This window comes from Macrosteles quadrilineatus, unplaced genomic scaffold (assembly GCF_028750875.1).
Source record: "Macrosteles quadrilineatus isolate MER2022 unplaced genomic scaffold, UCM_ALF_1.0 Scaffold_1__1_contigs__length_201487025, whole genome shotgun sequence".
NCBI lineage: Eukaryota > Metazoa > Arthropoda > Insecta > Hemiptera > Cicadellidae > Macrosteles > Macrosteles quadrilineatus.
Window position 1 is genome coordinate 13703845 of NW_026542594.1, and position 21775 is coordinate 13725619.

The window sequence follows — 21775 nt, forward strand, 5'->3', positions numbered from 1 at the left end:
ATCGAGTTGTTAGTTTATGTCGCCTGCAGACTGTTTTTGTAAAATCAAAATCCTAAGAAAAACACTTCAAATTACTTTTTCAAAAATGCTTGCATTTTTTAAATAGTAATTTGAAGTGTTTATCTGGATTTTGATTTTACAAAAACAGTCTGCAGGCGACATAAACTAACAACTCGATACATTATAACCTAAACATTAACTTACCTAATCCAACCTACCTTCAAAGGACTAAATGTAGTCACTAATTCACATAAAGCATGACCTACAACCCTGACATGCCTTTTCTGACATCAAAAGGAGTTTGCTTACATTCTAGAGGTTTGGTTAGGTTAGGTTATATTAGAATAGCACCATTTTATTATGTAATTTATAAACGGCGAAATATACTTAAATCAATAAATCATTACACAGAGGATACGCGTCCGGTAACCAGACGTGCATTAGGCGTCCAATAGTGACGTCACCTGGTTGTGGGGTCCTGGGGTCCCGGAACGCCATTACCACAACAATACGATGTTCGGCCAGCGTTGTTCGTGGTGTAATGGATAGAGTGCTCGGCTGATATGCAAGAGGTCCCTGGTTCGAAACCCATCGGTTTCTTTAACTTTTTGTCACAGATTTTGCTTTGAATGTAATTTCTTCTTAACTGTACATCTTTTGTTAGAATTTTTGGCATTTATAATTTTATGTTATGAATTCATCATATTCATCATTCATATCATTTGATTTTTTTCATTATCAGCAAGTTTGGTTGGTTAGGTTAGGTTATGACAGTAACTGCCGGACGCCTAATCCACGTCCTGTTACCGGACGGGTATCCTCTGCGAAATCATTAATAAAAAAATAAAATGTAGGCCTACTGGTAACAATAGTAGGCTACATTTTATTAAATATGTTAACTTATTGGTCTCAGAAAGTGAAAAGTGATTACGGTAACTTAATTAAAAAGTGATTTAAAAAAGTCTAAATCAGGTGATTTTCGTATTGCAGAATCAGAGTTAGCTAATAAAGTTGTCCCTTCCATTTGCTTGACTATGATTGAAAACAATCAGAGCCCATAGTTCATTCCACTTGTAAATGTCATCCATCCTACCTTGTTTATTGTAATGTTGTAAATTATTACACGGCGATTTCTTGAGAAATATTCATCAGCTGTGAAAAATAATGGTATATATTTGGATTCAGGAGGTAAAAAACTATAAAGTACGGTAAGATATCAAAATTGAAATTCGTCTGGAGGCACCTAGGGAATAATTACCCATAACCTAACCAACCAAACTTGCTGAATGGTGAAGAAATCGCATGAAGGTTTACTAATCGAATCAATAGTTTCAATCGATATTAAGAAACTGTTTCCCAGTTAAGCAACTGTACCCTATACATCTCAAGACTGTTGATTACTACAATCCGAAACCGTAAAATTTTATTGATACCTAATAGAAAAGCATTGTTGGCCTAGGATGCTGCAGGCCTAGGCCGACCCTAACTTAAAAATCAATGGAGGAAAAGAGGTTAAAACTAAACCGGGATAACTTACCCATTATCTATCGCTGATATTGATGCAATGGTTGAAGATATTCCTATGCTATCTACCACCGCACATAATACACAAAATGTACACAACTACAGCAAGCCTGTATATAGTTTTATAACATAACCCAGCGGTAGACTAAAATAATTGGATGGGGAGGAGGGGCAACGAAAAATTTAGTGCACTTAAGATGTGGATATGGTAACACGAATAGCAGTAGGTATTCGAGAAAACTGTCAAAATAAACAAAAAACTTCAGCACCGTTTCGACCTCGATATCCACATTAACATACGAAATAATTCCATTAATAAAACTTTCTGAAACGACGTTTTGTTCACCGACATCACAGAACACAGATTATTTTAGTGTTTTCGTTTTCTGTCTGACTCTGACTGCCTCTGGTCTAGTGTCACTGTCAAGTCAAGTTCAAGTTGATTGAAGTTAGTCTATCTCCATACCGGACCCGGACCGAACCGAACTAACAACCAGTCCAGTCCATTCAAGAAAAAAAAAATACCCCCCGCTGCAGCAAACCTGCAGACTAAGCGAATTTCCATTAGCCTGATAGGATTTACACTAAAATGTCCCCTTAAAAATATCATATTTATTCCCTATTTAAATAGAATTAGTTTAACGAGTACTTAGGTTTGCTGCAACATGGAGGGTAAAAAGGTGTTTTTTTAATGTTAGTTTAGTAAGAAATGAATGTATTTTCCAAATTCAATCAAAATATGTTCATAAACAAGCAAACTACAACAGTTGACTTATTCTCTATAAGAATAACATAGGGATTTTAAATTTACAGTTTTTTGGAATTTTCTCCGTAACCATTAGGCGCACAATAACGCTTCAATATACAAAATTATTTGTTTTTTTACGCTCTACAAAATGGTTTGAAAAGAAATTGTAAAATTATGTGTTTTTAGGGTCAAAAATGGGAAAAACCTATTTTTACCCCATAAAACCCCCCATAAACCCCCGTTCATATATATGAATTTGAACGGATGGTGTTTTTGGCCTCTAGGGACCTCAAAACGAAAAAATAAATCGGTCCCGGGTCCAGGTCTTACCATGAGTACTACGGTAATAGCTTATTCCCTATATGGGAAATTCGCTAAAACAACATTGAGCTATAATAACAATAGACGGACGATAACTTCGGCTTCACACATTCTTTAGGAATTTTACTCAAGTTAAACCAAATGGATAAAACTATAGACAAATAGAATATATAGACTGTCAAAGGAAGCTTCCGCGTTTACGTTTTATACATTAAAGAAGCCGAAACAAGTCTTATATCAATTTCTGTCTGTCTGCCAAGGCCCAGAAGCCATTTCCTCCTCCATGTTGGAACTTCGCAAAGTAGTTGATCGTTAAACCGTGTATATCTCTAACCTTGACCTATCTAGGCCTGATACCCATGAAAACTATTGAGATAGGCGAATAAATATATTTTTAACAAATTCTCTAATAGGGAAAAGGCTATTAATTACTGTAAGTAAGACCATAGACTATCTCCTTAGTCTATTGTAAGACCTAGACCCGTGCTCCATTTACTACGACCGAGGAGTGGAGGCAGGGGCAGGTCCGGCTGTTTCGCCGGTATGTGTGTTCATATCCATAAAGCACAATGCCCCGCTACCCGCTGGCAGTGTGTCCACAGCCAGTGGCGGTTCCAAGGGCCAAGGGATGGGGGGCTACAGAGGCTAAAGACCCCCCTTGAACCCTGAAAAAATAAATTTAAACGTACATTTCGTCCTTAAAACACACATTGTCATAAAACCGACATCAACGTAGTTTTTATTAAACTTAATGAGCGATGGCAGGAGTAGTATTTAGTACCACATAGATCAACTTTGTGGACAATAGCACAACGAATCAAACAATATTACGCTATGGAAAGTTGTACGCATCATCCAATTTTTACAGCAGTCAGCTGTTGACATGCTAGGGCAAAGGGCAAAGGCGAGCGCCGAGTGCGCGAGCAAGGACGGGGAAATAGCTGATTTCCTGATTTTCCATAGTTTAGTTAATAGTTAGTTGTAAAATTGTCTGCTAGCCACTAACGCTCCTTTCACACTATACGTTTTCGCTCGCACGAGTGTTAATCGTGCGGGCAGGCGGTCGTGGCTCTGTTGCTTTCACACTATACGATTTGTAATCGTACGGGTATCGAAACCCCCCACTCCACCAGTACAGAGTTCATTGATACTTTAGTGGAATGTTTTGTGGAGTATGGATCGGGAGCAAATTATTGCTGCGCTAATTATTTACAGACACAGGAAAAGAAATAAACGCGGCCGTCTGCACTGGGTACATCCCATAAATGTAATACGTGAGGAAGTTGGTGTGTTTAATATATTATTCGAAGATTTGAGGAACGATGAAGCCAAGTTTTTTTTAACTATTTTCGTATGTTGAAAGAATCGTTCGACGAATTGCACAATAAGTTGAAAAGTGATCTTCAAAGAAATAATACGACGTTCAGAAACTGCATTCAACCAGTTGAAATGCTCGCTGTGACTATATTAAGACAACTGAAACTAATTACAACAACTGAATAATACTATACAGTGCGCACAGGTAATTAAACTCAATAACCAAACAATTAAACTGAAAAACGAAATAAAAACTATATAGCAAAAACGCTGCAAACTGCACTCGGGGAGGGCTCCCGCACGACTAACAACCGTGTAGTGTGAAAAGGGCCATATGGTCACATGGTCCACTAGCAGTAGACACGACTATTACTCGTGCGGGAGTCGGATACCAACCGTGTGCACCTACGGTCGCTACGCGGGTGAAAATCGTACACGGTTGGTAATCGTATAATGTGAAAGGGGCTATAAGCTCCAATGGGATACAACAAATACGACTAATAACCGCACGAGCGAAAACGTATAGTGTGAAAGGAGCGTTAGACATCAATCACTCGACGTTCTGTACCCACGAGCACTTTAGCTTCCACATGCACAGGATAACAGCTATTTGTGTAATAGCTTCACTGTATCTATCTATATATTAATAGGCAAGCATGTTTCTTTAAAACCTTTTTTCTCAGCTCGTGTGCATCGTAGGGAAAATCTACGCATACTGTTAGAAAGCTATTTTCCTGTAGGTGTGCAGAATCCCTTTATAAATTAAAATAGGCTCAAAAATAAGCACAAAAAATGAATTTAAAATTTTGAAAAATTTAACATGGATATTATGAGTTGCCATGCTGGTGACGAAATAGCAACGAAATATAAACAGGAAATCAAAACAAATAGAAGAAACTCCAATCACATGTTCTATTCAAAGTGTGGAATGAAAATAAAGAAGTCTGTACATTACATATTTTTGGTCGAGTTTCGACCACTGGACGACCTCTAGTATCTTTAATTGGACATGTTTAGATAGTTGTTTCGTTTCAACAGTTGCAGTTTGCAGTTGCGAACTGTGCATTGTAATTTTAAGGTGTTTATTCTTTACTGTTTGTTTATGTTTATTTTTGACTTGAGCTGCTTGAAAAGGTGTTTTATGATTATGAAAATTAAAGTGTTGTGAGTGAGCTGAAGCTGATTATTTGTTATTAGATATTAACAATAAATATTTTGCGTGCATGAATTATTTATGAAGTTTTAAATGTTCACTTAACCTATCTTTTTCGGATTCCTCAAGAAAGAGTGATTGTTAATGTTAGGTTGAGTTGCGTTTGTGTGTGAATTTGTTAGATTGGAGTTTTGGTAGTGGTAGGTCTAGGTTTATTTTGATTAAGTTAGTTGGGCCTTTCAGTGGAGTTTAGGTCTAAGTTATTGCCTTTGAAAAAGTTAAATTAATAACTTATCTGTTAATAAGAGTATGCCTAAGTCAACCTTAGAGGCTAACTTAGACCTACCACTACCAAAACTGCAATCTAACAAATTCACACACAAACAAACACCTAACCTAACCTAACAATCACTCTCTCTTGAGGAATCCGAAAAATATAGGTTAAGTAAACATTTAAATCTTTATAATTAATTCATGCACGCAAAACATTTAGGCTAATTGTCAAGTTTAAGAAAGAAGTTCAATCCCTGCTGCTAAACAAAGTATACTATTGTGTAAATGATTTCTTATGTGACACTTTGTAATATGATGTAAATATGTATATAAAATCAAGCCATTTGATTAAGTTTTTGCCAACATAACAATTTTATCATGTATATTTTGCTTTTAGTTTTTAAGATGTTGACATGTCACCTGTTTTACCAGCTGTGCTGGGGAGGAAAATGTATTGTGACAAATAAAGAATCTGAATCTGAATATATATATATATATATATATATATATATATATATATATATATATACACATGTATAAAAATTTGAACGAATGGTGTTTTTGGCCTCTGGGGACATCAAAATGAAAAAGTAAATCGGTCCCGGGCCTAGGTCTTACCATGCCACCTACGGTAATAGCTACCTACTTCCCTATAGGGAAATTCGCTAAAAACACATTTGAGAAAAAACAGTACTGTTCTGCTGCATTTTTGGATGTTCAACAGGCGTTTGACAAGGTGTGGCATGTCAGACTTCTGTTTAAACTCAAAACGTCTCTCCCTCACTAAACGTATAACCTTCTAAAATCATATCAAGCCAATCAATCTTTTCAAATAAAATTTGAAAATTCGTTATCTGATCTGAAGCCGATACAGTCTGGAGTACCTCAGGGGAGTGTCCTTGGACCCTTGCTATATTTGATATATACAGCAGACATCCCTATGGTCCCCAACGTCACATTTGCTGATGACACCGCACTGTTGTCGAGTCATGTGGACCCTCATGTAGCTTCCATTAATCTGCAAGCTGCCTTGACTGAGCTCCAATATTAGCTTAAAAAGTGGAGGATAAAAGTCAACGAAAACAAGTCCAAACATATTGTTTTTACTCTGAGAACAGGGTACAATCCTCCAGTAACCATTAATAATGTAGCTTTAAGGAGGCAGACAGTGTAAAATATTTAGGTCTAACTCTTGACAAAAAATTAAATTGGAAATCTCATATCTAGTGCAAGAGACAGCAAATGGAATTAAAACTTCGTAAACTCAATTGGCTACTAGGTACGAATTCAAAATTATCATTGGCTAACAAAATTTTACTGTATAAAGTTATGATCAAACCAATTTGGACATACGGAATTCAACTTTGGGGGACCTCGAGCAAATCCAACATCAAAATTCTTGAACGATTTCAGGCTAAGGCACTGAGAAGAATTATTGGCGCACCCTGGTTTGTATCCAACACTACAATTAGGAATGACTTCAAAATTAAATCAGTGAAAGAAGAAATTACAGACCTTAGCAAAAATTATCAAGAAAAATTATAATATCATCCGAACAGTCTTGCTGTTAATCTGCTGGACAATAGTCAGTGCATTACCAGGTTAAAAAGTGTTGTGCATGTGCTGGACCTAAGCTACAGATTTCTGTAAATGTTTAAATGACTGATCCAATTTTTGGCAAGACTTGTTGATGAACAGGTGCTTGCTTCCTGACATTGTTTGACATATGTTTTACTTATTGTTCTCATATTTGAAGTTTGAACAGATTGTAAAATAAATTCTGATAAAAAAAACAAACAAAAAAAACTCACAGAAACCAATCAGCAGTAAGAAGACCCTGGCTGTATGACGTATCACCACCCGATTGGCGGAGAGGTTCCGGCATCTTCACGACCCTCTAAATTACCTGAAGAAGAGTTGGGCAGTCTCCTAGAATTCGGCTTAGCGTGAGTTAGTCTCCAGTCTCCAAAATCGTAAAATGTTCCGTTGAAGTGTCGCGCGTGTGTGTTGTGTGTGAATGTGAAGTTTAGATCCCAAGGCCTGTTGTCACTTTAGTGGCAGAAGTTAGGTTGTGTAACATCAAGTGAAATATGTATGTACCAATTTAAATCCATTGTAATCATAATTTATTTTAATTCTAAATCTGCTTGCTCACTCACAAAATAATTAAAAGGGAATGTTTTAAACCTTTGTTTCTCTCTTCCTAGAGAGAGATTCTTCAAGTATAAACTTAGTTTTATTTTATTAGTTTTCCTTTAAATTTTATTTCATTTTAATAACATATGTACTTTTATTTTTCTAATTCATACTTTTAATTTATTATTTTATTTTTCCATGCACTCCATCTCCCTAGTCCTAGACTTCAATCTTTTGATCTTGGGTTTAGTTCTTCCTTTTAAAATACCCTTTCTTTGCTGGTGTTTTGCCATTTATAATTATTGTATTTACTAATGTTTGTTAGTTCAATTTGTACTCAATGTTTCTGTAATTGTTATTTGCTCTTAATTTCTTTATTACATTCCTCTTGTAACATAATGCCAGTGTTTTATTGTTTCTGTACTTCAAACTTATGTCAAGCGAGTTCTATCAAATTAAATTAATTACCAATTCTTAAATTAAGATTACAATATATATATATGTATATATATATGTCTGTGAACGTGATAATTTGAGTAATTTTGGACCGATTTGGATGAAATTCGGCTTTGCAGGTGTAGGGCGTGATAAACTTGTATGAGTTCGTGAACCATGCATGATCCATAGGAACGAGGTTTTATGGGTTAAAAATGGGGTTTTATCATTTTTGATCCTGAAAACATAAAATGTCCCAATTTCTCTTTAAACCATGTTGAAGAGCTTTAAAAAAAATTGAGCTTAAAAAAATTTAGTATATTGAGTGTTATCGTACGGTCATTGGTTACGTAAAAATAAATGTTAATATAAAAATCCTATGTTATTCTTATGGAGAATACGTTTACTGTTATAGTTTGATTTTTCATAGATATATTTTGATCAAACTTGGCAAATTTATTTATTTAATACTAAGCTATTAATATGTTATCAAAAACACACTTCATTACCCTCCATGTAGCAGCAAACCTAGGCACTCGTTAAGCCAAATGTTATTTAAATGGATCTAAGTGGAAATTCAATCAGAAATAAACAGTATCAGCAAGCTGACACATACTTTCTCCCATTGGCTTGTCAACAACCTTTATCATGGGTAAGCGGTAGTAAGTAAGTATGATATGTTATAGGGAAAATTACAAAAGTTGCAATTACTTATGAACCGTAGTTGTTTCAGCAATTGCACTATTTTGTTTATAATTATAACAACCATAACACATCAACCTTTTATCAAAACCTGTTTTTTTAATCTGATTTTTCGTTATTTAATGTTTTTTTTTTTTTAATGGAAAAACAACATAAGTTACTTTTGAACCATTACTTTTGAACCATTACTTTTGACGGAAAAGGGATTTGTACCATTTTGTTCAGAATTTAAAGGACTATAACAAACTAAACTTTAATTAAAATCGTTTGTGCCATTTTTGAGAAAATCAGATTTTTCCGTTATTTTATGGGTTTTTATTGGAAGATAAAAGGAAGGAAGATAAAATATTTGTTGATCATTAAAAAACAAAATTTCCAAAAAATGAAATGAACAACTCATCATGGATTAGTGCCTACATGCCAAATTTCATCAAAATCGGACAACAGGTGTGGTCTGTACACATATACTGACAAACACACACACACATGGACGTCATCACTTCGAAAACCATTTTTTTTGGATCAGGGGGATCCAAAATCAATTTATCCACCCACTCAAACAAAACTCAAACTCAAAAATTTTGATGAAAACAATACCGGGTGATTCAAAATGAATGACCCAGTTTTAATGCTTTATAACTTTTATACTATTAAACTTACCGCTATAAAACACACATCAAATGAAAAAGCAACTCAAAGAGTTTATGTCTTCCAAAGACACATTATTTAACAAAATCGATCCAGTAGAACTGTAGATTTAATTGTTCTAAGTTAAAAAGTACTGTAATCTCCAACTTTTTTCACCAGTAAATATTTGAGGTTGCTTGACGTTTTTGGAAATAACTTTTAAATGGTGAGGAAATTGACCAAAGTAGAGAGAAACATTCCGAAAGAGGATAAAATTTCCTACAATTTACTATCATGCACTTCTTGAAAATACTCATTAAAGGCAGCCAAAAATTGCCTCAAAATAAAAATATGTGAAAATTTCCGAGTTCAATGTAGACAATTGACATTAAAATTTCAATTTTAATTTTTTTTGGGGATTTTCAATTTTTGTTTCATTCTGGCAATTTTTGGCTGCCTTTTAAGGGTTTAAAGTGTATTTCCAAGAAATGCATAATAGTAAATTGTAAGAAATTTTATTCTTTTTTGGAATATTTCCCTACACTTTGGTCAATTTCCTTACCATTTAAAAGTTATTTCCAAAAACGTCAAGCAACCTCAAATTTTTAGTGGTAAAAAAAAATTGGAGATTACTTTTTAACTTTGAACAATTAAATCTACAGTTAGCTACTCGATCGATTTTGTTAAATAATGTGTCTTTGGAAGACATAAACTCTTTGAGTTGCTTTTTCATTTCATTTGTGTTTTGTAGCGGTAAGTTTAATAGTATAAAAGTTATGAAGCGTTAAAACCAGGCTATTCATTTTGAATCACCCGGAACTTTCTCCATTTACTACGGTATAGGGGGAGAAAGTAAAAAAATGAAATTCGCTTAGTTTGCAGGTTTGGTGCGGTGGGGGTATCTTGCATATTTCATGTCATTGTTATTGGTGTTAACTGTCAGGTAGTGCATTTTGCTCGTTGATTTTTTGTAAACATTTGCAAATAAAAAATTAAAGACAAAATAATTTATAAATAAAAATACGTTTTTAAATAGTAATTTGTGTAACTAGTGGTGAAAGTGGCACTTTGCTGCACACGAGAGCAATGTTTAAATGAAACAATGAACGAAATGTTGAAATGAATGATGTGGAATGATCTCGAGTGCAGCAAAGGCCTTTTTCACTCGTGTTACACATTATATTTTTCTTACAGGCACTATAAAGGATATACATAATTAATCTTTCAAACACTATACAACACGTTTTTAGGTTCAGCTGGCAACACAAATCCTAGAGAAAGTAGTACCCGCGGTCCGTATCACTCCGCTATTTTTCCTCGGCAAGAAATGTGCTCCGCGTTTTGAGAATATAGTTCCGTATGTTTTTGTAATTTGAAGTGGTTTCCACGCCTAAAAAAAATGCTTTAAAGGTATTTTCTTGTTTATTAAGATCGTAGGAATGTTTTAAAAACGTTTAAAAGAAAAGTCCAGAAAGTTCAGAAATACCGAAACTATAAACACGAAATGACAGGTTAAATCGTAGTTATAATAGTCAATCAGCTGCTCATAGTATTATTATCTTTAAGTGTTGCCAACCTATTTCCAAGCGTACACGGATTACGTGCATAATAGAACCACGCTGTTTTGTGTTGTTTCGTTGGAATCCTGATGTGCGGCAAAGTATAAACCGTATGGCAAAGTATAAATATGCAGCAATTAGCAGCTTTCTGTACTATAAACAGTACAAGGAAGCCAACTTTGTCGGGTGACTGTAGGAAAAAGTATTTTTATTTATAAATTATTTTCTAATTTTTAGTCTTTAATGTGTAAATATGTTAAATCAATTTTATATGGCCTGTTAATACTTAACCAAAACCTTATTATCTGTAATCAGATGTTTTATCTTTACTTTGGAATGCTTGTTTTATATTTTTAGAATATCTCAGGAGCAGAACCTGTACCTCTGCTCTTCTAACTGTCAATTTTAAGTATTTACAGCTGACTTAAATAAATTGATATATTTACATTCTTTCAAAAAGTAAACATGGAATATTTCTATTTGGAAGCCCATGGGGCGTAGCCCAAGGGAAATATGATAATTAAATGATCATATTGCATTGCCATCCAATTGTGAGCTATGTTTCAAGTTTCAAGTCTCTAGCTCATCGGGAAGTTAGTATAAAATTGATTGCAAAATTTGTACCAGACAAGAAAGCGAGCTAATAAAACATTTTAAAAAGACTGTAAAGTAAACTCACAGTGTCTCTAGCTCATCGGACACTTAGTTTTTTAATTGATATCAAAATTTTGTAAGAAAGCATCAAAGCAAGCTAATAAAAACAAGCCCATGGGGCGTAGCCCAAGGGAAATATGAAAATTAAATTATACAATATTGCATTATCATCCATTTGTGAGCTATGTTTCAAGTTTCAAGTCTCTATTTAATCGGGAATTTTGTATAAAATTGATTGCAAAAAGTTTTACCAGACAAGAAAGCGAGCTAATAAAACGTTTTAAAAAGAGTTGGGGTGGTCTTTTTTGTTATTTTTATTCTTATGTCACCATATGAGCTTGCTTATGATGTTGGGGTTATAGCCGTTTTTAGATGATATTTGTTTTATTATGTTGAGCTCATCAGGGTTGTAGGTTGTAGTCTTCTTTTCAAAATGGAACGTTGATTAATCTGTTGACCATGCTATGGAAGGCTGCATATTTGTGGGCTATGGGATGGTTGGAGGATTGATGGATGATTTGGTCTGTAGCTGTAGGTTTTCTGAAAATTTTGAAAGCGTGGATTCTACGCTCCAATGGGTGGATTCTACTATAGAAAAAATGTTGTCTACTAGACTCCGACTGATGATGGATCAATAAAATAGGATTGCTAAGGTAAGGTCTTATAATATCAATTAATATATATAATATCCAGAGGCTAAAATGATTGATTGATTAAAACAAGATTCAGTTAAGTACCAAGCAAGGAAATCACACTCCTTACTGATATAAGCTAAATAATCAAATTTTTACCCAATTCTATCTAAAGAAATAGACTAATATGAGGTACATACCTTTACGTCAACAGTTCAATTTTGTCGTAAGTGGAACTCACTACATGTTTCGCCTATTCAGGCATCGTCAGGTGTTATCCTAGCAAGAATGCTTTGTCATCATCCATGATGGGGTCGTCAAGAAACATTTAAATAAATACACACACATTACGCACAAAAACATTTAACAATTAATTTGTAGGCCTACTATTACCGGTCGCGGTACGGAGGCAGACTGAACATGCTGGAATTATGTAACACCGACCCCTCCTCCGTTATCAGAGTAAATAAGTAAAATAAATACACACCTTGTGTGTGTATTTATTTAAATGTTTCTTGACGACCCCATCATGGATGATGACAAAGCATTCTTGCTAGGATATCACCTGACGATGCCTGAATAGGCGAAACATGTAGTGAGTTCCACTTACGACAAAATTGAACTGTTGACGTAAAGGTATGTACCTCATATTAGTCTAATTAAACAGTTCAGGGGCTACATCATGAATTTTAAAGAAATAGAATTGCAATTTGACACAAAAGTATTGATGGTTTTGATAAAATGAGACCTGTGGTTTTGTTTTGAGCAAACACTACTTTTAGAGTAGGCTACATTATTAATTACATCCCGCACAAGAGACAGGGTGTCTACTACATGCTGGATAAAAAATTCATGGACAATTCCCGTACATTTAAGGACACTTTGCCGTAATCTTTGTCGGTGTCATTATGCCTACAGAATAATTTTCCTGATTTGTCAAACTGTATTAATCTTGTTATTCACTGTAGTTGTACCAGAGAGAAAAGTAAATAATAATATATAAGAGTTAAAAATTACAAAATAGAAATTGATTGAAAGTAAACAAACATAGGCCTACCTATACTTTAGGTAAAGCTTGTATAGTGTAACAGAGAAATGCAAACATTGTCTCCTGCGATAGCGATAAATATCTCCATCGGTCATGTAAACTTGATAACATAGCTTATCCGATCCAGGCCGATTAATTTGGCATGATTCGCCCTGGCACAACGTTAGGTTCTTGACTACGTTTGAAAAACATCTTTAATGCATATTGTTACTCAATTCTTAGTACAAAATCAAGGTATGGATTATTGTATTTTCATTTGCAAAGTAATATCGACACATAGCAATCATTAGTTGTTTATCTTAGGCTCAGTTACATTTTCTTAATATATTTTACAGCTCTTTCAAGAGTCAAATTACCCAGGCCTAGACCTAATTATTTAGGAGGGCCTATATAAACTGAGTAACAAACAATGAGGTTATAATAGCAGCAAAGTCACTATCATCATTCTAGTTCATAAGATTTAGATTGCTTAAAGCATACAACTCAATAAATAAATATATGGGAAACAAAAAACATTGAAACCTGAATAGCCAACAATATAATACAAAGATACAGAAAATGCAATGACATAATTTGAAACCAAGCAGTCTTACATAGTGATAAAACATTAATGCAAACAACAATGCTTGTGGTTTTGTCAATTGAAGGTTTTGTCCATAAAAAAGGGGTTAACTTACAAAATAAGACTGTAGATTATTTACATGTTTAATATGAAACCATAAACAGTTTTATGGCACTAGGCACTGGCCGCGGCAAATTGAATCTTCAGAAAGTACAAGTAAGAAGTGAAATTTAACAGCCATTATAAAGCTATTATTTTCATGATAAAATAGGTTTGGGATCTAATAATAATTACCCTAGTAATAAAAAAAGAAGTTGTAAAGGAATAAAAGTGACACAACTTTTATGAGCTAGCTGCTGAGCCAACAGTTCTTGGAAGTACTTAACTTGAAACTTGATTGTCGTGATAAAATATTAATGGGTTTGAGATTGTTAATGGGATTTTTATTGCATAATTACTCTAGTAATAAATTATGAAAATGTAAACAAACATCTGATAAACCTTTTATGTGCTCCTAACCAACTAGCGATCAATAAAATTATGGCCCATTAAAAATTTAAGGACGTAGTCTGGCATTTAAGTACAATTCCCTACATTTCATGGCCAGTAAAAATTTAAGTACAATTCCCGGTTTTCCCGGTTGGTAGACACCCTGAAGAGAGCTTAATCACTTTGATGAGCAATGTAGTATTGTCATCTAAGGGAAGAATATGTCCTTAGGCCTCTTTTATGCACGGCGTTTTCCGTCGGGCGGAATCTATCAGAATCTATCGGGCTTTCCGTTGGTGAGTGTTTTAACATGGGTTTAAATGAGACCCTTTTATGCTTGACGGAATCTTCGTCGCGTTTCAGCGTTCCGTCGGAGGTCGACGGAGGACTTAGACTCCACCGAGTTTCGGAGTTTCGTCGGAGCGTGTTTTTACATGGGTTCAAATGGAACCCTTTTATGCAACTGCGTTTTCCGTCGGGCGGAATGAAGTGCTGCCAACCTACCCCACGCTCTGCCATCCACAGTATTGAAATCGCCTAATCATTGTAAATAGATTATCATTATTCATTGTAATTGATTGAAGAGTATAAAGAGATGTAATTGAGAAACGTGTACTGGGCGGAATTTGAATTTTTGTTTAAATCTGCGGAATAATACTTATTGTTTCGTAGGAATAATATAACTATTGTATTTCCGGGACTGACATGGGGATTTTTGTATCAAAGGTATCACCCGGGATTGATATGGGAATTTTTGTACGAAGGCCAGCCCCCCGGGTTTGGTTTTGGTATTGTGTACAGTCTTTCAGAACCGAAAGACCGTACACAATACCAAACCCAACTTCAAAAAGCCTTCGAAAACCGAGGCTATCCTAGCACTTTCGTAAAATCTCAGATCCAAGCGGTCAGAACCCACGTCCAACTACAAAGAAAAATACCAACCATCTTCAAGTAAATTTGATAACCACTTACCACCCTGGCCTGCAACAACTAAACAACCTCCTTAAAACAGGTTTCAAAATCCTAGAGTCCTCCAGCCAAACCAAAAACCTCCTTTCAAGAGCCCCTTCCATAATCTATAGGCAACCCCCAAATTTGAGGAATATGCTAGTCCACCCAAAACTCCCAAATCCATCAAAAATACCATCTGAGAAACCAAGACCGGGCTCATACCCATGCAATGAAAACCGATGTAAATCTTGCCAGATACACCATCCTACAGAAACTTTTACCAGCACACACCATAATAAAAATTACAGAATCCAAGGCCATCATACCTGCAGCTCAGAGAACCTTATCTACCAGCTTCAATGTTCACATTGTCCAGCCCAGTACATAGGCCTAACAACCGAGACTCTCCGAAAACGCATGAACGGCCATCGACATGATGTTAAAACTAGCAAAGAAAAACCAGTTGCACAACATGCCTTATCCCACCAACTTCTATTTGATGACTGTTTCACCATAAAAGCTCTAAAATCATTGCCAAAGAACCAATGCAATAGTTCAATGCTCAGAAGATGGGAATTAGCTTACCAGTTTGTGACCAACTCCAGAACCCCACCTAACCTCAACATTAGATAATATCCTCACCCTCACAGCTAACTCTTAAGTATTTATTTTCATGGACAAAACTAATTTGCTTTTCAATATACATATTATATGTAAATACAATATTGCAATGTGCCTGTATTTAGTGCTTTGTGCAGTGTCAGTTGGACAACCTGTCAGACATTTTGAATTCAAACTGTGTCATCCTATTTAAACTAGAGATGGGCTAAATGATTCCATCGATGTAGCCGCTACAATGATTCCAGCTACACTCGTGGACTCATTACAAGTAACCGTTCCGATTCCAAACGATTACTTCGTTACCGCCGTTACAGAGTAGCCGCAATCGACCGATTGCACTCGTAATCGTCATGGTATTGATACTCCGATGTATTCCAGTTACAGTAACGCCTTTTGAATCAAAGTTTACTGAAGCCAAATAAATATTTTTTTGGTTTGTATCGCAATAAATACAATTTAAATGAGTTTCCAAAATATAGGATTAATGAATTATTAATCATTAATCAATTAATCAATCATCTAATCTATCATTAATTAATTAAAATTTGTATATTATTACACAAATTTATACAATCAATTACTGTAGCAATTTGTAACAATTAAATCATTCTAAGGAAGGTTAGAATAAGCAAAACTACGAGATATGTTTTTGCACATTAATTGTAATCAACACAATTTTAACTAACATTTTTTTTAAATCATAGTGGATTAATTTAATCCTATAAACTGATTTGGATTTCGCATTCAAAAATATCAACTGTTCACCCACGGGTGCGAGGTGGTGGCGGAGTTAGTTAAGCGGAGCGAAGCGAAGCTCTTTGGGATCAACTTCAATGCAATATTTATAAGTGTTGGACTGGACTGTGGAATGGGGTTATCTCGCTTGTCAAGCAAGCTGGTAGCTGGACTCATTTACGGAATCGAAACGGCTTGGAATCATCTTCTCTAAACGATTCCAGGCACATCGATTTGCTACTGTAACGAAGTAATCGGAACCGGTACTCTGATACTTGAGTAACGATTACTTTAGCACCAACCATGTAATGATTACAAAGTAACGATTCCAGTACTTTGTTCCCACCTCTAATTTAAACTGTTGTTTTGTAACTACCATCTAGGCCTACTTCTGAAGAAGCCTCTGAAAGAGGCGAAATATTAAGTATATTATGTGTGTGATTTTATGTGTTCTTTGACTCGTCTGCAACCTTTCATCAGGTGAGTTAGCTGTGTCCTCTCCATCCTATATTTATTTATTTAATGTGTGTATTTAGTAATATCTACTTACCAAAACACAAAAATATAGTTGGGTTGATGATTTACATTAACATTTGTTTTCTAGTTTGTTGTATGAATGGAAAAAGAAAAACTGTATAGCTTAAGTGTTTCAAGCCATCCTTCATATTATATCCTTCACATGATTTGTGCAGTTACAGTTACAAACTCTTGATAATAAATGAATCCCCCAATAAATACACCACCATTATAAAAATAGATATTATATTGTACTTTGTACAAAAAATATGACTTTTTACAAGTTTTACAAGGTATATACAATATTTAAAATGGCAATAATGAGCTTTATGATTTAGATGCTGGTTGAAAGTAATCTGATATTTTCTTCTTTTTAGTGATACTTTTAGAAGAATCTGTAACTTGCCTAGTATCATTCTTAAGTTCAGATGTCCTTGAATGATCACTCGGTCCAAAATCTTTCTTGGACTCATTTAAGTTGTTCCAGCTGCTACTTAGCCTCTTGAGACAAAGCTCTTTATCATTGTGAACGTTTAAAGTCTTTGCTTCAAGAGGTTTGACGCCTTGTTCATTTTCCTCTTGGATTGAATCTTTCACATTTTCCAACTCCTGTTCAATCTCATCAATGCTAAGTTTTTGCTCATTGCTGCTTTTGGCAGGTTTCTCTATTTGGATATCTTTACTCTTGTCTTTAAGCCTTGGTTTATTTGGAGTAAAATGAGGCTTGCAGTTCAAGGATGATGGAACTGAAAGAAAGAAAATTATCAATACAAGTACATAACATTTTGGAGAGCAGTCAGTTTTCTAAAGTAGCTGTGATCAAGATTTGAAGTGTAGATTTGAAATGAAAAAGTCCTAAATTAGGAAAAAAATATCACAGTCCAGTGTTAGAATATCTTTGTTGTTGTAGCCTGTAGTTCTTGAGTAAGATGTTTGTGTCACCCTGTGCATTTTGCCTGCTTGTGTGGCATCTTCAGGGGTCTTCTTCGTAAGTTATCTTCTTATCACTAAAACTATAGTCTATTTTTACACACGCGATCACTAGTATTGCAGGTGGGTCGATTGGACAACATCACGATGGACATGCAGCAGAGTCACGGCGGGAGGTCTTGACTTTCCTGGTTTAAGGTCGGGCGAGTGCTTTGCTTTGATCTCTGTAGTGTTGCCGGTTTGATGCTGTGTTTCCAGTTTTGTGAGTTTCAATGACGTTGAAATATACAGCTAATAAAACTGGAAGCATGTCCTTCATCGTGTTGTCCAATTGACCCGACCGTGACTCTAATGACGGCGTGATTAAATATTTTTGTAAATAGAGACTATAGTGTTAATGAAGAGAAGATAACTTAAGAACACCTTTGAAGATGCCACACAAGCTAGCAAAATGCATAGGAAGACGCAAACATCCTACCAACTCAAGAACTACAGGCTACAACAACAAAAGTAATCTAATATAATTCAAATTCTTAAAACTGGGATGGCAAAAAAAATATATACATGTATATATATATATACAGACAAAACTCTAATTTTATTTATATATATATATACAGGGTGATCAACTCAAGGAGGCCACCATTGGGATATCGGAAACGGTAAGAATTATAGAAAACTTTAAATGGGAGACATTCCTTCATTTTTTGTGGCAGTTAAAAATATGATTTTATTTTTTCGAAATTCAGTCGCCATTTTCCAAAATGGCGGCCAACTTTGAAATTTCTTATGGAACATATTTTATCATGTTTTCGGATAGAACAGGCAATTTAAAAACCTTTTTATTCTTGACATTTTTTTGATAAACCCACTCGTTTAAGAGTTACAGCCTATGGAAAAATGACTTCCGGTGTACATTTTACATCATGTAGCTCCTGTATCTGTAGCTGAATTTCAAAAAAATAAAATCATATTTTTAACTGCCACAAAAAATAAAGGAATGTCCCCCATTTAAAGTTTTCTCTAATTCTTACCGTTTTCGATATCCCAATGGTGGCCTCCTTGAGTTGATCACCCTGTATATATATAGACATATAAGTGCTACATTATTGTGATATTTTATTTGTCCATGGGCTCTGTGTATGAAAATGTGTTTAATATATGTCTCACTGCTTGCGAAGAGTAAATGTCACATAGGTAGCTCATAAAGAGGATAGGTAAGTGTAGAATATCTTCTCTGTTCAAAAAGGCTACATGCACATTGTGGAAATGATCTCTTAGGCCTGGCGCACACGGTCGATTTTTCGATTGGCCGATTAAAAAATCGGCCAAAAATAAATCGCCCTTGATTTATGTCTAGGCGCACACGTGGCGATTTTTTAGTCGAGAAAAGGATTTTTTGAGTGTGTTTAAAATGGACTTTGTTGAATTAACCTGTGTTTGTGCTATTCTAATTAGACCAAAGAAAAAAATAAGACAACATAAATATTGGGTTCATCCGATAGTAAGTCAGATACTTTTAAATCGACAGTTTTAGAACCTATACACTTTACGTGATGACAGTAAAAAGTTATTTAATTACTATAGAATGTCTGTTGAAAGTTTCAGTTTTTATTATAACAGCTGTGGCCTTTTTTAGCAAAGAAAACAACACAACTCACACTGAAGTTCACTGACTCCTGTAGAGAACAATAAGCGACTGGCCGATTTTTTAGTCGACCGTGTGCGCGGACTAATAACAATCGTACGTTACAGATTTTCGGGCGACAATCGCCTCGCCTACGAATCTGTGGCAAAACCCAGATTTTAAAATCGGCGCAATTCTCGATCGCCTGTGTGCGCGCTTCCATTCAAATACATGATGCACAGTTCGGCCGATGAAATAGTCGCCTCAAAATAATCGCTCGTGTGCGCCTAGCCTTATGGTTTACACCCATCTTACCGTACATTAAAATTGGAATCCAAACAGAGTTTAACAGATCCCTTCTTATCATGGATCTCAATCTCTGCAGCCTAGTGGCTTCATAGCCTCTTGGCTGCACTAGACAGTCAGGCAGGACAAGTCATACATTTTGCTGAAGAAAAAGTAGTATAAGCATGCATTATTACACTAATTTCCATACTTGGGTCGCCACTGACTGTCTTGTAAATGTGGCCGTAGAGACTGTGACGATGCTGCAGTGGACTGTAGCAAGTCAGGATCTTCCACAAACAACCTGAAACAACAACATTGTAACACCCAGACCTTAACCATTAACATTTCTTTGGTACATTTATGAAATCTCAAAATACTTTTTTTTTTAAATAACTACTACTAATTTCATTTCAGCTATAAATTACCGAAATCTTGAACATGCCTGTAGTAAAAATCCATATATAAACCCCAAAGTACCCATGAACTTTTGAGAAAACTACAAGTCACAACCCCATAAACCATATACTTAAAATGTTTGCCATGACGAGAAACCTTGCGCAAAACTCATAAATTGCCCTTTAAGGTAGTAATCCCTTTCTAAAGGGAACTTTCCATATACCTAATGCTAAAAATACCTCAGCTGTACTTATTTGTATGTTATTCTTTCAATGTACTACCTTATTAAAATCAGGTGTGATTATTTGTTTGTATTACTGTTTTCTGTTTTATTTATTTCAGCTTAACTTAACCAATCAATATTTTTATAAATACTTGTGAAGTCAAACGGGGTGAAGCTCGTGGGTAACAGCTAGTTTGAGTTAAGTTCTACAAACTATCTTCAAACTAGTAAGTAAAACAAACTATCAGAAAACCAACTAAATAGTATTTCCGGCATTACAAAGGCAGTGAACAGCATAAGGCTAATTTATGCAAATTTAAAAAAGAATTCTTTAGGAAATGTAATAAGATTGGACTTATTTTAAGGGTTTGCTTTATCTAGCAGTGGAACTGATGTCAAAAATGGAAAAAAAACAACCCAAAAAAAATTGAACTTATATGATATTGAGGATAAACATTTGTCAATCCACGAAGTTAATAAGTTTTAAATAGATGTGGACATTGAGGGAAAGAAGCTGAAAATAAAACTTGATACAGGAGCAGCGTTAAGCTCAATATCTTACAGCGATTTTCTATCACTACATGTGAATAAACGTCTTTTCAAAACTGCTGTTGAGATGAAAACATATACTGGTGAAATCATCAAGCCTCTTGGAGTTTGTTTTGTTGATTGTAAATACAGAGATTTTAATTCCTTTGGAAAATTGTACATCCTGAGGCAAGAGGTTGAGCCAATAATTGGAAGATAGTGGCTGAGAGAAGTAAAAATGGATTGGGCAGATATACAAGTGGTTGAGAGTGATTGTAAAAAAATGGACAAATTATTAACAGAGTTTCAAGAAATTTTCACAACCAATCAGAAAAATTACTTCAGAACAAGGACACATTGAGTTAAAAGAAGAAGCTAGACCTATTTTTTTTTTAAACCTCGACAAGTGAAATCTTATCCCAACCAGCCGTTTTTTATCGCTTAGTGACTTAAATATTTTGACAACTTGCTTAGGTGTAACTAAACTAAAATAAAAAATTGGAACATCAGGCCTACAAGTGATTGATTTTCATTTCTATTGCCTTGCTCTTGGAAAAATGTAAAAAAGATAAAAGGTAAGATGTAAAATGTTGAGATGCTCTGCTAGGAAAACAAACAATAAAACTGTATCTAATTTCTGTAAAATAACACAAAAATGTTTTAATTGGCTGTAATCTAACATTGACATTTGACACTATTCGTGTGTATACATACTAGGCCTATATGAATAAAGATTTTTGATTCTGATTCCTGTCCGTAGAACAGGCACATTGGGAGGTA

General features: G+C 34.9%; 2 protein-coding genes across 5 annotated transcripts in view; both read right to left on the reverse strand.

Annotated features, from left to right (window-relative positions):
* The window catches only part of LOC129004149 (actin-binding LIM protein 3), a 123655-nt gene extending 121735 nt beyond the window's left edge, over nt 1-1920 (reverse strand). For all 3 annotated transcript variants that reach the window (XM_054432708.1, XM_054432700.1, XM_054432651.1), the window contains exon 1: nt 1538-1920. In XM_054432708.1, coding sequence (XP_054288683.1) covers nt 1538-1541 — 4 coding nt within the window. In that variant the 5' untranslated portion in view covers nt 1542-1920. The remainder of the gene's footprint in view (nt 1-1537) is intronic.
* A 15359-nt stretch (nt 1921-17279) lies between these two features.
* LOC129004229 (poly(ADP-ribose) glycohydrolase) overlaps nt 17280-21775 on the reverse strand; it is an 89455-nt gene continuing 84959 nt past the window's right edge. The window contains exons 10-11 of one of the 2 annotated variants that reach the window (XM_054432721.1): nt 20057-20149; nt 17280-17749 (exon numbers count right to left, since the gene is read on the reverse strand). In XM_054432721.1, coding sequence (XP_054288696.1) covers nt 17331-17749; nt 20057-20149 — 512 coding nt within the window. In that variant the 3' untranslated portion in view covers nt 17280-17330. Of the gene's footprint in view, nt 17750-20042; nt 20150-21775 lie in introns of both variants that reach the window. The other variant, XM_054432728.1, reaches the window with a different exon arrangement.